Source organism: Leucoraja erinacea, unplaced genomic scaffold, assembly GCF_028641065.1.
Source record: "Leucoraja erinacea ecotype New England unplaced genomic scaffold, Leri_hhj_1 Leri_227S, whole genome shotgun sequence".
Classification (NCBI taxonomy): Eukaryota; Metazoa; Chordata; class Chondrichthyes; order Rajiformes; family Rajidae; genus Leucoraja; species Leucoraja erinaceus.
In genome coordinates, this window is record NW_026576128.1 from 127,752 (window position 1) to 145,123 (window position 17,372).

The following is a 17,372-nucleotide window of genomic DNA, read 5'->3' on the forward strand; positions in this document are numbered from 1 at the left end:
ATCAAATAAAATCAATTTTGCACTTTGCCCTGGTCAGTTTCAACAGCTGGACATAGATCGCCGAGCGCACGGCAGCAGTGGTTCACAGCAGGAGAGTAAATTACCAGAATTGGAATGCCGTTAACGATTGTTTACCGCGTTAATAACATGAGCTGTGGACATTGTAGCAATGTATAAATAACCGGCACAAATTGTAAGCAACGCGGTGATAAACAGCGTGAAACCTCTGATCCACACAATCAGGCAGCATCACCACATTACCCATTACTCTGTCGAAGATTGCTTAAAGGGACACGTCATGAATTGTTCGAGCTACAGACATTTATACCGGATCCCGTCACTGCCGCTTCTCACCTGTTGATGAACGGGAATTTGAACGGGGACTTACCTGGAGAAGCAACAAGGGCGAGGATGGGATAAAAGACAGGCTGAATAGTTATGAGTAGACTGTAGATCCGATCACTTAAGCTGTACCTAGAATCAAAAATATGGTCGACCAAATAGAAGACTCTCATCTCCATCGCGGTAACATCCGTGTCTACCGTTTTCAGAGACCGATCCATGTGTGTAACACCCCACTCACTGTTCCTCGATGGCACTCGGTGACATTCACTTCACTCTCTAATGTTCCCGGATTCCTAAACATCCATCTAACATCCCACTTTATTGTACACAGATTCCCAATGGTTTTCTCCGTCTGTGGAGCTGCTGCTTTGTGTCGGTGACGGATGGGATGCTCTCACTAATACTCTCATATCCCGTCAACATGAATCCTTTTTATTGGAACTGGGAAACCTCCGGTGACACAACCGGGCTCCGTGCGGACTGACGTTAATTACACTCACTGAACAAACACCTATTGTTAACTCTTTTGTGGCCGGGCACAAAGTGCCTCACGGAAAGGGTAGCAGTCATCATGGGTGATGATATCCGTTATTTATGTTCTGTCGAGTGGACAGTTAGTGACGGGGAACAATCTGCGGGGCTGATAGAATCCGCACCGTCTCTCCGCAATCCCAATAATCGTGAGCAGTCGTCTGAAATCGCAATGTTCAGATTACTTGTTTCCATGGACGAGTGCATTTCGGGAATAATGATTCATTTAATCTGACATCTTGACATGGAGGACATGCATTAGAAAATTAATCGGACGGACAGGCACCATTCATTATATTTAAATTATGGATTTGGGGCCCAGCCAACCATTCAGTAGTAAAGACATCCATCAGATCGCTTTTAAAATATTTTCCTCTTACCCTAAAGCGTGTTCAATTGTGATATGTACAGAGAACTCAACAATATTTGTTTCTTGTAGCAGCATAACACATCTGTACAGACAGCGCACACAGATAACACAAAGAACAAAAGAAAGTTCAATAAGATAACATAATCAATATTAGGGCTAATCCAAAGCTGGAAGTCTCAAGCACAAACAACACTTTCCGTAGTTCATAGTTTAGTCGGTGTTTGTGGTGGTCAAGAACCCGGTTGTTATGGAAATACATTGTTCCTGAAACTGGGGTGAGCACAGTTTGCAGACTCCGATATTCTTTCTCGGAGTTTGGAGAGAAATAAACCGTGGTGAGCTTGTAGATAATTGTTGGTTGCCATTTCATGGCTCTGCCTCTTGTAGATTAATTAGATGGTGGATAGTTCAGATGATGGATAGGACAGGTCGATGGCCACCACGTGTTTTAATCTCATACATTCCTGGCTTTCGAAGTGCCGAACCCAGGTCCTGTGGCAACCATTCAATATGGTCTCTTGCTTAGACCTGTAGACAGGGCCGGATTTAGATGAAGAGTGGCCCTGAACTTGTGACCCCATCCCACCCCTTCCCCAATCCCCAACCCGCACGACTAGAGGAAGATGGTCCACCAGATTGACACCGATTTGCAGCCGAGCGTGGCCAATGAGATAAGGGGCTGGAAAGCTGTGCTGTATTTAATTATTTATTTATTGTCACGGCTAGTGTCGAGTTATTGGCTTAAAACACTATTAATCTGAAATGGAGGGCAAGGAAAATGACTGAAGGGTTGCTTAGAGACTACAGTGCGTTGTGACAGCATATGTAAGAAAGGCCTATGACAGTGTCAAAAATATTATACACCTTGCAGGGCTCTCACTTAATTATTTTTCTCTGTTGTCAGCAGGGCAACCGTGGCAGCTTTTTAAGTTGCCAAATGACAGTTTAGGTGGCAGGCTGTAGAAGATCGAGAGAACATTCTTCACTACACCGATGTGCTTTCTGGTCTAACAAAGTAATGTCGATGGACTTCCATTATGAATCCGTGAATTTGCTGGGTCCACGCCAGATCTTCAGAAATATACACGGCCAGGAACATAACGTTGTTGACTCTCTTCACATCGAACCATCATATAACCATATAACCATATAACCATATAACAATTACAGCACGGAAACAGGCCATCTCGACCCTTCTAGTCCGTGCCGAAGACGTATTCTCCCCTAGTCCCATACAACTGCGTTCAGACCATAACCCTCCATACCTTTCCCGTCCATATAACTATCCAATTTATTTTTAAATGATAAAAACGAACCTGCCTCCACCACCTTCACTGGAAGCTCATTCCACACAGCCACCACTCTCTGAGTAAAGAAGTTCGCCCTCATGTTACCCCTAAACTTCTGTCCCTTAATTCTCAAGTCATGTCCCCTTGTTTGAATCTTCCCTACTCTCAGTGGGAAAAGCTTATCCACGTCAACTCTGTCTATTCCTCTCATCATTTTAAGACCTCTATCAAGTCCCCCTTAACCTTCTGCGCTCCAAAGAATAAAGCCCTAACTTATTCAACCTTTCTCTGTAACTTAGTTGCTGAAACCCAGGCAACATTCTAGTAAATCTCCTCTGTACTATCTATATTTTGTTGACATCCTTCCTATAATTAGGCGACCAAAATTGTACACCATACTCCAAAATTGGCCTCACCAATGCCTTGTACAATTTTAATATTACATCCCAACTTCTATACTCAATGCTCTGATTTATAAAGGCCAGTACGCCAAAAGCTTTCTTTTCGCCCTATCTACATGAGATTCCACTTTCAGGGAACTGTGCACAGTTATTCCCAGATCCCTCTGTTCACCTGCATTCTTCAATTCCCTACCATTTACCATGTACCATCGATTAAGACATGTTAATCAATCCTCGGCCTTCCTCTTCTAAAATCAGCAATATACCACATCGCAGCCATTTGCCCGCGGGAAAGAATTGACGAAGAGCGTGTGAGGGGTCTTGGATTGGACCAGGGGGAAAGGATGGGGTCCATGTATGTGGAAATTAATTCAGTGGGGCATGAACACGCTGAAACAATGGGTCTACCAGGACAGTCAGAAGAAGCACGTAAGGACTGGGCGGCAAATGCTGTGCCTCTTTTGAAGAAGGGATGCAGGGAAAATGCGGGGAACTATAGGCCGGTAAGCTTAACATCTGTAGTTGGTAAGTTGCTGGAGAGTGTTCCGGGGGCTACAATATGAGTTAATAAATGAATGAATTAATGCATGGAATGAATAAATGAATGATTGAATGATTGAATGTATGAATGATTGAATGAATAAGTTCATTGGCCAAGTAATCACACACATGGAATTTGCCTTGGTGAATTTACTGGCATTTGGATGGGCAAGGGCTAATTAGGCACAGTCAGCATGGTTTTGTGCGTGGGAAGTCGTGTCTCACAAATCTGATTGATTTTTTTGAAGAGGTGAGCAAACAGGTTGATGAAGGCAGAGCTGTGGATGTTGTGTACATGGACTTTAGTAAAGCGTTCGACAATGTGCCGCATAGTAGGTTGCTCTGTAAGGTTAGATCGCATGGGATCCATGGAGGCATAGCAGAATGGATAGCAAATTGGCTCCATGGAAGGAAGCAGAGATGATGGTGGAAGGTTGCTTCTCGGAACGGAGGCCTGTGACTAGCGGTGTGCCTCGGGGTTCGGTGCTGGGTCCGACACTGTTTCACATGTACATCAATGATTTTGATGAGAACATACAGGGCAAAATTAGTAATTTGTGCTCCAAGATCACCCTGCTCTACAAGGGCGGTGTAGTAAGTCGTACTCCAAGATCACCCTGCCTCAGAGGGCGGTGGAGGCGAGTTTTCTGGGTGCTTTGAAGAGAGAACTAGATAGTGCTCTTAAAAATAGCGGAGACAGGCAATATGGGGAGAAAGTAGGAACGGGGTACTGATTGTGGATGATCAGCCATGGTCACATTGAATGGCATTGCTGGCTCGAAGGGCCAAATGGCCGACTCCTGCACCTACTGTCTACTGTCTACTGCCAATACCCTGACTGAAGTAGGCCAAAGTGCCAAAAGCCTTTTTGACCACCTTATCTCCCTGCGACTCGCCCTTCATGGAACCATGCACCTGTACTCCTAGATCCCTCTGCTCCACAACACAAGCAAAAGGCCTTAGGTTTGGTCCTGCCCTTGTCACAAAAGGCATCACTTCACGCTTCTCTGTATTAAATTCCATCAGCCATTCCTCTGCCCACTTGGCCATTCGATCCAGATCCTACTGCAATCGTTCACAACCATCTTCACTATCTGCAAAACCACTAACATTTGTATCATCAGCAAACTTGCTAATTTTGCCCTGTATGTTCTCATCCAAATCATTGATGTAGATGGCAAACAGTAACGGGCCCAGCACCGAACCCTGGGGCACGCCGCTAGTCACAGGCCTTCATTCTGAGAAGCAACCTTCCACCATCACCAACTGCTTCCTTCCATGGAGACAATTGGAACAATGTACTGGAGTAACTCAGCAGGTCAGGCAGCATCTCTGTGGAGAACGTGGACAGGTACAAAGTGCTGGAGTAACTCAGCGGGTCAGGCTGCATGTCTGCAGAGAAGGAATGGGTGGAGATTCGGGTCGAGATCCTTCTTCAGACAAAGAGTCGTGGGGAAATGAAACGAGAGATATAGACGGTGATGTGGAGAGACACAGAAACTAATAGTAAAATATATGCAAAAAAGTGAGGATGATCTGGGAAACAGGCCAAGGTTGGCTGCGGCCGAAGTGACACGTGTATCGAAACCGGTACATAAGGTGGGTCCAGCTGGACTGAGCGAATGTGTTCTGATAGTTTTAGCTCACGGGTTGAGTTTAGTTTCAATTTAGTTTCAATAACATTTACTTTAGTTTGAGTTTCACTCAAGCTTTTTTTCTCTGAAAAATCCTTCCCCTCCCGCCCCCTCCCTTTCCTCTCCTTATCCCCTCACGCTCCTCCCTCTCTCCCTCTATCCCCCCCTCCCTCCCTCCCTCCCTCCCCTCCCTCCCCCCCTCCCCTCCCTCCCTCCCTCCCCTCCCTCCCTCCGCCCTCCTCTCTCTCCCTCTCCCCGACCACGCCAGCGCCAGCGCCAATACACGGGCGTGGAAAAGCACAGGTGCGGCCGCTCGCCAAAGGCATCCGCGCCCCGCCCCCACACAACATGAAGACCCTTTTGCTTCACGTCTTCCTCGGACTCGCCGGTAAGTGTATACACAGCCGGATCCAAGCTACCTCTACTCTCCCCCCTTCTTCTTCCCCCCTCCTCTCCCTCGCATTATTTCCCTTCACTTCCCTCCCCCTTCTTTCTCTCCCCTTCATACTTACCCCACTATCTCCCCCTCTCTCTCTCCCCTTCGCATTCTCTACACTTCTCTCTCTCCCAATCTCCCTCTCCTCATCTCTCTGCCCATCTTTCTCCCTCTCCCCCTTCTTTCTCTCCCTCACCCCTTCCTGTCTTGCCACCTCCTGTATCAACCCCTCCGCTCACTCCCCCTCATCTCTCTATCCCTCCTCTTCCCTTGGCTCTCTCCCCCTCCTCTTCTTTTCCCTTGTCCGCCCCGCTGGCAGTCTACTCTCTCTCTCTCACTCATTTTCTCCTCTCTCTCTCTCTCTCTCTCTTCTCTCTCTCTCTGTCTCTCTCTCTCTCTCTCTCTCTCTCTCTCTCTCTCTCTCTCTCTCTCTCTCTCTCTCTCTCTCTCTCTCTCTCTCTCTCTCTCTCTCTCTCTCTCTCTCTCTCTCTCTCTCTCTCTCTCTCTCTCTCTCTCTCTCTCTCTCTCTCTCTCTCTCTCTCTCTCTCTCTCTCTCTCTCTCTCTCTCTCTCTCTCTCTCTCTCTCTCTCTCTCTCTCTCTCCCCCCCCCCCACACCGACAGCCGCGGCGCCCACAGTCGATATCAATATCGTGGGCGGTTACGAGTGCCGTAAACACGCCGCTCCCTGGATCGTGTGGTTCAATGTCGGCTACCATCTGTGCGGCGGTTCCCTGATCAACTCGCGCTGGGTGGTGGCCGCAGCTCATTGTGACAGCTCGAAAGACCCCCCCCCCCCCCCCCCCCCTCCCGGTCTGTGTAACCCCCTCCCCTCCGGTCGCGGTTGGTTTGAAGGCGCGGTCTGATTTTATCGTCTGTTGGTAAGGACATACATGTTCGTCTGGGCGAACATGATATCACGGCTACGGAGGGGTCGGAGGGGTCGGAGATGGTGATCAGACGTCCCAAATACGATTACTACGGCCTGGACAACGACATCATGTTAATCACACTGTCCCGGCCCGCCGCCATGAACCGCAATGTGGTCGTCATTCCCCTGCCCGTGCTGACCAACGTCCCGCTCGTACAGTCGCCGCCCACGATCGTCTGACCCCCCATGTTCCACCAGGGATTTCCGCCCATTTGTGGTGCGGGGGAGACGAGGAGAGAAAGAGAGAGAGCGTGAGGCGAGGATGAGATGGAGCGTGGGGGAGGGGGGTGGAAGGGAAGAGAGTCGTTGAGAATGAGGGAGAATGGGAAGGGGAGGTGACAGAAATTGGGGAGGGGGTAACAGAGACGGGGAGAAGGGGTATGTGGCGGTGGGGAGGGGTGACAGAGACGGGAAGAGGGGGGTAGGGGGCGATGTGGAGGGGTGGCAGAGACGGGGATGGGGTTTAATTTCTCACCTATCCCCCACTAGTGGTTAGCGGCGACCAGCTTCAGTGTTTGGACGCCCCGGTTCTGAGTGACGCGGACTGTTCCGGTTCCTACCCGGGAATGATCACGGACAACATGATGTGGCTCGGCTACTTGGAGGGAGGCCGCGACACCTGCCAGGTACAAACCACTTCCCCCTCTGCCAGTATCTCCGCTCTCCTCTATATTTTTCTCCCCGCTCGCTCCCCCCGACAGCACGGAAACAGGTCCCACGGCCCACCGAAGATGTTGCCAGGATCAGAGGGTGTGAGCTACAGAGAGAGGTTGGGGGCAGGGCTTGTACTCTATTCCATGGAGCGCAGGAGAATGAGGGGCGATCTTATAGAGGTGTAGAAAATCACCAGGGGAATAGGTCGGGTAGACGCACAGAGTCTCTTGCCCAGAGTAGAGGAATCGAGGACCAGACGACATAGGTTTATTGTGAGGGGGGAAAGGATTTAACATGAATCCGAGCGGCACCTTTTCCACACAGAGGGTGGTGGGTGTATGGAACGAGCTGCCGGAGGAGGTAGTTGAAGCTTGGACTATCGCAAAGTTTAAGAAACACTTGGACAGGTTCAAGGATAGGATAGGTTTGGAGGGATATGGGCCAAACGCGGGCAAGTGGTACCAAGGATACCAGAGCAAGAACAAGATGGTCCAGTCGGCAAAAAAGCCGTAGTAGGCATAGGGATTTTTTTCAGCGCCATCTTGGGAATCGGCTTCCTTCATGGCGTCCACATCTACAAGTGTAGCGTGCTATTCTGCTATACATTGCTCGAATGATCTTTGGGTGGACCTAGTACAGATGGCGCATGTTGGCCGGTGTGGGCACGTAGGGCCGAAGGGCCAGTTTCCCGGCTGGATCGCTCTGTGATTCAAACTAACGTCCTCTCACGTGTGCTCTTGTGACAGGGTGATTCTGGCGGGCCGGTGGTTTGTAACGGAGTGATCCAGGGAGTGGTGTCGTGGGGGTACGGCTGTGCCGACAGGGACCATCCCGGTGTGTACACTCGCGTCTGCCACTAAGTCTCCTGGATCAACAACACCGTCGCGGCAAACTGAGCCGGTGACCACCGGCCCCCGCGCCAGATCTCCGCCTCTCACTCTCTGTACAACTGGGAAACTATCAATAAAATGGTTGCAATGAAGAACAATAGACAATACACAATAGGTGCAGGAGTAGGCCATTCGGCCCTTCGAGCCAGCACAGCCTTTCAATGTGATAACGGTTGACCATCCACAATCAGTGCGCCGTTCCTGCTATCTTTAACAGCCCTATCTAGCTGTCTCTTGAAAGCCTCCAGAAAACCGGCCTCTGCCGCTCTGTGAGGCAGAGAATTCCACAGACACACAACTCACTGGGTGGAAAAGTGTTTCCTCGTCTCCGTTCTAATTTGCTTACTCCTAATTCTTAAACTGTGGCCCCTGGTGCTGTACTCCCACAATATCGGGAACATGTTTCCTGCCTTTAGCATGTCCAGACCCTTAACAATCGTATGTGTTTCAATAAGATCTCCTCTCATCCTTCTAAATTCCATCGTGTGCAAGCCCAGCCGCTCTTTCTTTCAGCATATGTCAGTCCCATCATCACAGGAATTAACCTTGTAAACCTACGCCGCACTCCCTCAATAGCACGAATGTCCTTCCGCAAATTGTGCGACCAAAACTGCACACATTAGTCCAGGTGAGGTCTCACTAGGGCTCTGTACAACTGCAGGAGGACCTCTTTGCTCAGATACTCGATTCCTCGTGTTATAAAGGCCAACATGTCACTCGCTTTCTTAACTGCCTGCTGTACCTGCATGCCTATTTTCATAGACTGATGAAGAAGGACCCCAGAACCTGTTGTGCCTCCCCTTTCCCAACTTGACGCCATTTAGTTAGTAACCTGCCTTCCTCTTTCTGCTACCAAAGTGGATAACCTCACATTTATCCGCATTAAATTCCATCTGCCATGCATCTGCCCACTCCCCCAACCTGTCCAAATCACACTACATTCGCATTGCATCCTCCTCACAGAGCACACTGCCACACAGCTTTGTGTCACCTGCAAATTTGCTAATGTTACTTTAAAGCCCTTCTTCCAAATCATTGATGTATATTGTAAATAGCTGCGATCCCAGCACCGAGCCTTGAGGTCCCCCATTAGTCACTGTCTGTCATTGTCAAAGGGTCCGTTAATCCCTACTCTTTGTTTCCTGTCTGGCAACCAATTGTCTATCCATGTCAGCACTCTACCCCGAATACCATGTGCCCAAATTTTGCCCACTAATCTCCTATGTGGGACCTTATCAAATGCATTCTGAAAGTCCAGGTACATTGCATCCACAGGCTCTCCCTTGTCCATTTTCCAAGTTACATCCTCAAAAAAATCCAGAAGATTAGTCAAGCATGATTTTCCCTTTGTAAATCCATGCCGACTCGGTCCAATCCTGTTACTGCTATCCAAATGTGCCGCTATTTCATATTTTATAATTGACTCCAGCATCTTCTCCACCACCGATTTCAGGCCTATAATTCTGTTTTCTGTCTCCCATTTTTCTTAAAAAGTGGGATAAAATTAGCTACCCTCCAATCCACAGGAATTGATATTGATTCTATAGAACACTGGAAAATGATGACCAATGCGTCCACGATTGCCAGATCCACTTCCTTAAGTACCCAGGGTTGCAGACCATCAGGCCCTGGGGAGTTATCAGCCTTCAGTCCCATCTGTCTATCCAACACCATTTCCTGCATAATGTGGATTTCCTTCAGTTCCTCCGTCACCCTAGGTCCTCTGGCCACTACTGTATTAGGCGCCCCCCCCCCCCCCGCCCCCCGTTCCAACCTATATATATAACATATAACATATAACAATTACAGCACGGAAACAGGCCATCTCGACCCTTCTAGTCCGTGCCGAACACATAATCTCCCCTAGTCCCATGCCGGAGATCACTGCGTGCTTAGTTTTACATTTAGTTTATGCTTTGAGTTTAGAGTTTGTTTTAGTATTAGTATAGTTTCAGTTGATTATGAGTTTGTTTAGAGTTAGAGTTATAGATTAGAGTACAACTTAGTGTTAATGAGAGTGATCTCCCGTCCCCCCTACTCCCCCTCTCCCCGTCTCTGACCCCCTCCCCCCCATGCCCGTCTAAAGGGAGGGGGGGGGGGGCTTCGTTGGGTACGACAGCACCCCCCCCCCCCTTTTTCCCCCAGAGTAAGAAAATCCTGAGGGGAAAAAAAAATCGGGAAGAAAAAATCGGAAAAATCTGGCCCGCGGGATAAGGGTGTGCCCCATTTTCTCCGGGCCCGAGGGGGGGGGGGGGGGGGTGTTCGGAGCTTCACCGTCCTCCCGTCGCGAGTGGCTGAATCTGAACGCAGCGGCTGTAACCCCAACACCAGACGCCGCTGCGGCGGAGCCAGCTCCCCTCGCCTTCCCCCGCCGCCGGGGCCCAAGCCATCTTCCCCTCACGCCACCCCCGCTGGGCTAACGCCACCCCCGCTGACCCCGCTGACCCCCGCTGGGCCCACGCCACACCGCTGGGGCACGCCAAGCCCGCTCACCCCCGCTGGGCCCCCGCCACCCCAGCTGGGCCCCCACGCCACCCCTGTTGGGCCCACGCCACCCCTGCTGCTCCCACGCCACCCCGCTGGGGAACGCCAAGCCCGCTGACCCCCGCTGGGTCCACGCCACCCCCGCTGACCCCAACTGGGCCTACGCCACCCCAGCTGGGTCCCCACGCCACCCCTGTTCGGCCCACGCCACCACTGCTGGGCCCACAACACCCCCGCTGGTACACGCCACCCCCGCTGGGCCCAGGCCACCCCCAGTGGGCCCACCTATCCCCCCGCTGGGATAATCTGGGCCCACGCCGCCCCCGCTGGACCCACGCCACCCCTGTTGGGCCCACGCCACCACCTGCTGCTGGCCCACACCACCCCCGCTGGTACACGCCACCCCGCTGGGCCCAGGCCACCCCCAGTGGGCCCACGCTGCCCGCTGACCCCATCCCTCGCCCACGCCGCCCCCGCCTGGACCCACGCCACCCCTGCTGGGCCGACGCCACCCCGCTAGGCCACGCCACCCCCACCCCGCTGACCCCACGCACCCCCGCTGGGCCCACACCACCCCCGCTGACCCACCCCTGCTGACCCCCGCTGGGCCCACACTACCCCCGCTGGGCCCAGGCCACCACCGCTGGGCCCACTCCACCCCCGCTGGTTCCACACCACCCCCCCTGGCTGCACACCACCCCCGCCCCACTGGGGCCCACGCCACACCCGCTGACCCCCGCTGGGCCCACGCCACCCCCGCTGACCCCAACTGGGCCCACGCCACCCCAGCTGGGCCCCCACGCCACCCCTGTTGGGCCCACGCCACCACTGCTGGGCCCACAACACCCCCACTGGTACACGCCACCCCCGCTGGGCCCAGGCCACCCCCATTGGGCCCACGCTACCCCCGCTGCCTCCATCTGGGCCACGCCGCCCCCGCTGGACCCACGCCACCCCTGTTGGGCCCACGCCACCACTGCTGGGCCCACACCACCCCCGCTGGTACACGCCCCCCCCCGCTGGGCCCAGGCCACCCCCAGTGGCCCACGCTACGCCCGCTGACCCCATCTGGGCCCACGCCGCCCCCGCTGGACCTACGCCACCCCTGCTGGGCCGACGCCCCCCGCTAGGCCCACCGCCACCCCACACTGGGCCCAAGCCACCCCCGCTGGGTCCACACCACCCCCGCTGGATCCACACCACCCCCACTGCGCTCATGCCGCCCCCGCTGGTTCCCACACCACATCCACTGGGTCCACACCACCCCCACTGCGCTCATGCCACCCCCGCTGGTTCCACACCACCCCCACTGGGTCCACACCACCCCCGCTGACACCCACTGGGCCCACGCCACACCCGTTGCCCCCGCTGAGCCCATGTCACCCCCGCTGGGCCATCTTTATCTTCGCCCCCCCCCCCGCCAGAAAGCGGGAGGGTGTGGGAGAGGAGAGAGAGATTGGGGAGGGAAGAGGGAATGGGGATTATCTTTAGTGTGATTACAAAATTAAGGTAGGTTTTAGAGCTATTATATTTTCTCTTCCATATGAATAATTTTAAACAATATCACATAATATCAAACAATTGGAATGCTTTCTTTTCATTGATAATAATACTGAAAAATGAATTCCATAGTTTGTGACATAAATATACATTTTAATGGGATCATTATATACAGATGCAACATTTCCATTTCGAGATCGGGGGGGGGGGGGGTTACGTAAAGCAGATAGGCTAATCGTTAAAGGGTTTAAAGATAACGTAATCGTTAAAGAGCTGAGAAGAGGAATCGGAGCTGCCAAGGAAAGGTACTCTGAGAAGTTGAGGAGCAAGTTCTCAGCTAGTATCTCTTCTTCAGTTTCGAAGGGCATGCAAGAAATCACCAGCTATAAGAGCCCCCCGCTCTTTGGACTATCGTCAGCTGACGAACTACCTGCATGAGTTTTACTGAGCGTTTGAAAATCAGATACGTAATCCTGGTACCCCATCCCCCAAAAACATAGCCAGACCCCAGTCTGCAAAGCATGGACACTGCACCCTCTCCTACCCATTCACCACCTCACACCTACTTAAGGCAAGACTCCAGTAATGAAAAGAGTGGACCCGCTCCCACCCCCAACAACACTTCACACCCAATTACTAATTTTTAACCAGTCCCTGCAAAGATGCACTGTCCCTGTACCCCAAAAGATAAGGATTACTGGTCTTAACGACTACAGGCTTGTCGCACTGACCTATGTAGTCATGGAGACCGTTGAAAGGCATGTGCTGGCCAAGCTGAAAAATATCACAACCCCTCTGCTGGACCCTCTGCATTTTGCATACTGGGCCAATAGATCAGTGGATGATGCAGTCAATCTGGGCCTATACTTCATCCTCGAGCACCAAGACTGCCAGGGTACCTATACGAGGATTTTGTTTGTTTATTTTAGCTCTGCATTCAACTCCATTGTGCCAGAGCTACTACGCTCCAAACCTTCTGAGTTGCCTGTGCCTGAACCCCTCTGTCGGTGGATCACCAGCTTTCTGACTGACAGGAAGCAGCATGTGAGACGGGAAAGCATAACTCGGACCCGCAAACGCTCAACATAGGAGCAGCGCAAGATGTGTACTCTCCCCTCTCCTCCACTCTCGCCACATCAATGACTGCACCTCCACAGCCACCTCTGTCAACCTTCTCAAGTTACCCTGATTGGACTGATCCAGGATGGGGATCTCTGTACTCTTTTCAATTTGTCATCTTTCCTATAACATGGTGCCCAGAACTGAACACAATATTCTAAATGCGGTCTCACCAACGTCTTATACAACTGCAACATGACCTCTCGACTTCTATACTCAATACTCTGACTGATGAAGGCCAAAGTGCAAAAATACGTTTTGACCACCTGATATACCTGCGACTCGACCTTCAAGGAACCATGCAACCATCAACCATTCCTCTGCCCACCTGGCTAATTGATCCAGATCCTGCTGCAATATTTCACAACCATCTTCACTATATGCAAAACCACTCACATCTGTATCATCAGCAAACTTGCTAATCTGGTCCTGTTCTGTGACGTTTCACAAAGTGCTGGAGTAACTCAGCGGGCCAGGTTGAGTATGGAGGTTGGGAGGTCATGTTGCAGTTGCATAAGAAGGTGGGGAGGCCGCATTCAGAGCATTGTATTCAGTTCTGGGCACCATGTTATAGGAAATATATCATCAAACTGGAAAGGGTACAGTGAAGATTTACGAGGATGTTGCCAGCACTAGAGGGCCAGAGCTATTGGGAGAGGTTGAGTAGGCTGGGACTCTATTTCATGGAGCACAGGAGGATGAGGGATGATCTAATAGAGGTGTATAAAATCATGATTTGAATAGATATGGTTTATCTTTTGCCCAGAGTAGGTGAATCGAGGAGCAGAAGTTTAAGGTGAACGGCAAAAGATTTAATAGGAATCTGAGGGGTATGTTTTTCACCCAATGGGTGGTAGGTGTATGGAGAAAACTGCCAGAGGAGGTAGTTGAGGCGGGGACTATCGCAACATTTAAGAAACAGTTAAACAGGTACATGGATAGGACAGGTTCGGTCAAACGTGGGTAGGTAGGAACAGTGCAGATGTAACATGCAGGGTCAAAGGGCCTGTTTCCACACTCTATCACTATGGCTCTCTCTATCTTTCCCTCTCAAACACATTATCCTGCCTTCTCCCCATTTCCTCTGACACCGGTATCAATCAAGAATCTATCAATCTCCTCCTGAAAAATGTCCATTAACGACCTCTACAGCTGTCTGTGGCAATGAATTCCACAGTTCACCGCCAACTTAAGAAATATTTGCTCATCTCCTTCCTAAAAGAATGTCTTTAAATTCCGCGGCTGTGGCCACTGGTCCTAGACTCTCCCGCTAATGGAAACATCCTCTACACATCCACTCCATCCAGGTTTTTACCAGGCTGGGACAGATTGCAACAGCTTCACACCGTGCCCCAAAGCTTGTGTCCTGTCCTGCATCATCCAAGGCAGCAGAGACATTATAGGAGAGGGCAAGCACCGTAACAAAGTAGCTCACAATGGTTTGGGTAAACATTCAGGAATGTCTATGCATGCCACATCATGAATATTACTGAAGAGCGGTCTTGACCCGAAATGTAATCTCCAGAGATGCTGCCTGACTCACTGAGTTACTCCAGCACTATGTGACATGTCATCTATCCATGTTCTCCAGAGATGCTGCCTGACCCGCTGAGTTACTCCATCACTCTGTGAAACGTCGCCTATTCAAATTCTCCGCAGAATGCTGCCTGACCCACTGAATTACTCCAGCACTTTGTGTCTATTTTCCCTTCACCCATCTCCCCAAACCCACTCTTTCCACTCATTTCCACCCATAAACCTCTCTGCCTTTACATTTCATTCCTCTTTCAAATCTGCTCTATTTATCTACATTCATTTTTCTCCTTAACCTTTTAGTCATAGAATGATGCAGTGTGGAAACAGGCCCTTCCGCCCAACATGTCCACACCGACCAACATGTCCCATCTAAACTAGTCCCACTCACACGTGTTTGGCCCATATATTTCCATCTAAATCTGTACTATCCATCTACATGTCCAAATGTCTCTTAAACATTAGGATACTCCCAGCGTTAACTACCTCCTCTGGCAGCTCGTTCCATACACGCAGCACCCTTTGTGTGAAAAAGCTACCTCTCAGATTCCAGTTAATTTCTGAAATATTGGTCATAAATTGGTGCAAAAATGCTCCAAAATAAGGCTCATAATGCATCAGGGAGCATCTAAAACCCCAGAGCTTCCAGGACCCCGGCATCGAGGGGCTTCACGCTTCGCGCTCGTGATGTGCGCAGCGCCCACACTATTTCACATTAAGGTTTTTTGTAATCCTGTCATGCCACCCCCCATTTTGAAAAGCTTCGTACGGGCCTGCAAGTCACCCTGCATTCTCATTGCACCCTCCTCACAGTTCACACTGCCACCCCGTTTTGTATCATCTGCAAATTTGCTAATGTTACTTTGAATCCCTTCATCCAAATTGATGCATATTGTAAATAGCTGCGGTCCCAGCACAGAGCCTTGCGGTACCTCACTAGTCACTGCCTGCCGTTCTGAAAGGGTCCGTTAATCCCTACTCTTTGTTTCCTGTCAGCCAACGATTTTTCTATCCATGTCAGCACTCTACCCCCAATACCATGTGCCCTAATTTTGCCCACTAATCTCCTGTGTGGGACCTTATCAAATGCTTTCTGAAAGTCCAGGTACACTGCATCCACTGGCACTCCCTTATCCATTTTCGTACGAAGATGCGGCTATTTCATATTTTATAATTGACTCCAGCATTTCCCCACCGATGTCAGGCGAACTGATCTACAATTCCCTGTTTTCTCTCTCCCGCTTTTCTTAAAAAGTGGGATAACATCAGCTACCCTCAAATCCACAGGAACTGCACCTGAATCTGTAGAACATGGAAAATTATCACCAATGCATCCACAATTTCCAGAACCACTTCCTTACGTACCCTGGGATGTAGCCCATCGGGCCCTGGGATTTATCAGCCTTCAGTCCCATCGGTCTACCCAACACCATTCCCTGCCTAATGTGGATTTCCTTCAGTTCCTCCGTCACCCCAGATCCTCTGGCCACTACTATATCAGCCGCTCCGGTTCCTCTCCACCCTGAGAGACAGGGGAAATGAAACGAGGGATATATACGGTGATGTGGAGAGACACAGAAAATAACAGTTAAATATATGCAAAAAAGTGAGAATGATATGGAAAACAGGCCAATTTTGGCTGTGGGCGAGGTGACAAGTGTTTGACAACCGGTACATCAGGTGGGTCCAGCTGGACTGAGCGAAGATGTTCTGAGAGTTTTAGCTCAAGTGTTGAGTTTAGTGTTTGAGTTTAGATTAAATTAGTGTTTCTCTGTAAACCTCTCCCCTCTCCACTCCCGCCTCCCTTTCCTCTCCACCCCCCCCCCCTCTCCTCGTCCCCTCTCGCTCCACCCTCCCTCTTTCTCTCCTCCCATGCCCTGTCCCTCTCTCTCCCAGTGCTAGACAAGGGCTTGGAAGAGCCCTCCATGTCGCTCGTCAAAGTCATCCGCGCCCCGACCCCACACAACATGAAGACTGTTAGGTGTGCGATATAATTGGCATATGTAATTAGTACATGTGATGTCTTGTGATGTCCTGTGCAGATACGCATATGCGAAGGGAGACTCAAGTTGGCGTCCTGGAATAAAGAAGCTTGTTAGATTACTCCCGAGTCCGAGCCTTATTAATGTCTGTTCCAAGCATCCAAATACACAACAATTGGCGACGAGGATAAAATAACGAAAACGATAAGAACAAGAACAGCCAAGGAAAAAAGAAAACAAGTTAAAAATAGAAGTAGTATTAGGAAACAAATTGGAACAGCACCAAGCCAAAGGATTTGGGCCAAATGGTTTGGAATAGGCACCAAAAAGAAAAAAAAGTCGGAACGGGAAGCAATAACTCCGAGAAAAGCGCAGGGAAGCCGAGCAGGGCAGTAATGCCCCTGTCCCACTTAGGAAACCTAAACGGAAACCTCTCGAGACTTTGCACCCCACCCAAGGTTTCCATGCGGTTTTCGGAGGTTTTTGTCAGTCTTCCTACCTGCTTCTACTACCTGCAACCTCCGGCAACCACCTGCAACCTCCAGGAACCGCACGTAAATCTTGGGAGGAGCGCAAAGTCTCCAGAGGTTTCCGTTCAGGTTTCCTAAGTGGGACAGGGGCATAAGGGTCACCGAGCACAGCTATAAACTAGGAGCGACGGTGTCAGCTTACCTGGATCGTTTTCCAGGACTGTGCAGCCCACAGCCAGGCCCAAGCAGCAGCCACAGACGTCGG

The 17,372-nt window shown here is 50.7% G+C and overlaps 1 protein-coding gene across 1 annotated transcript; it reads left to right on the forward strand.

The window, feature by feature from the left end:
* The first annotated feature begins 916 nt into the window (after positions 1-916).
* LOC129716396 (trypsin-like) lies at positions 917-9,797 on the forward strand. Its single transcript, XM_055666270.1, is given in 9 exon segments — positions 917-1,025; positions 3,195-3,365; positions 5,379-5,498; positions 6,169-6,330; positions 6,435-6,628; positions 6,674-6,692; positions 6,965-7,101; positions 7,876-7,983; positions 7,985-9,797. Coding segments are annotated over 9 exon segments (1,146 nt in total). The 3' UTR covers positions 8,111-9,797.
* The last annotated feature ends 7,575 nt before the right edge of the window (positions 9,798-17,372 follow it).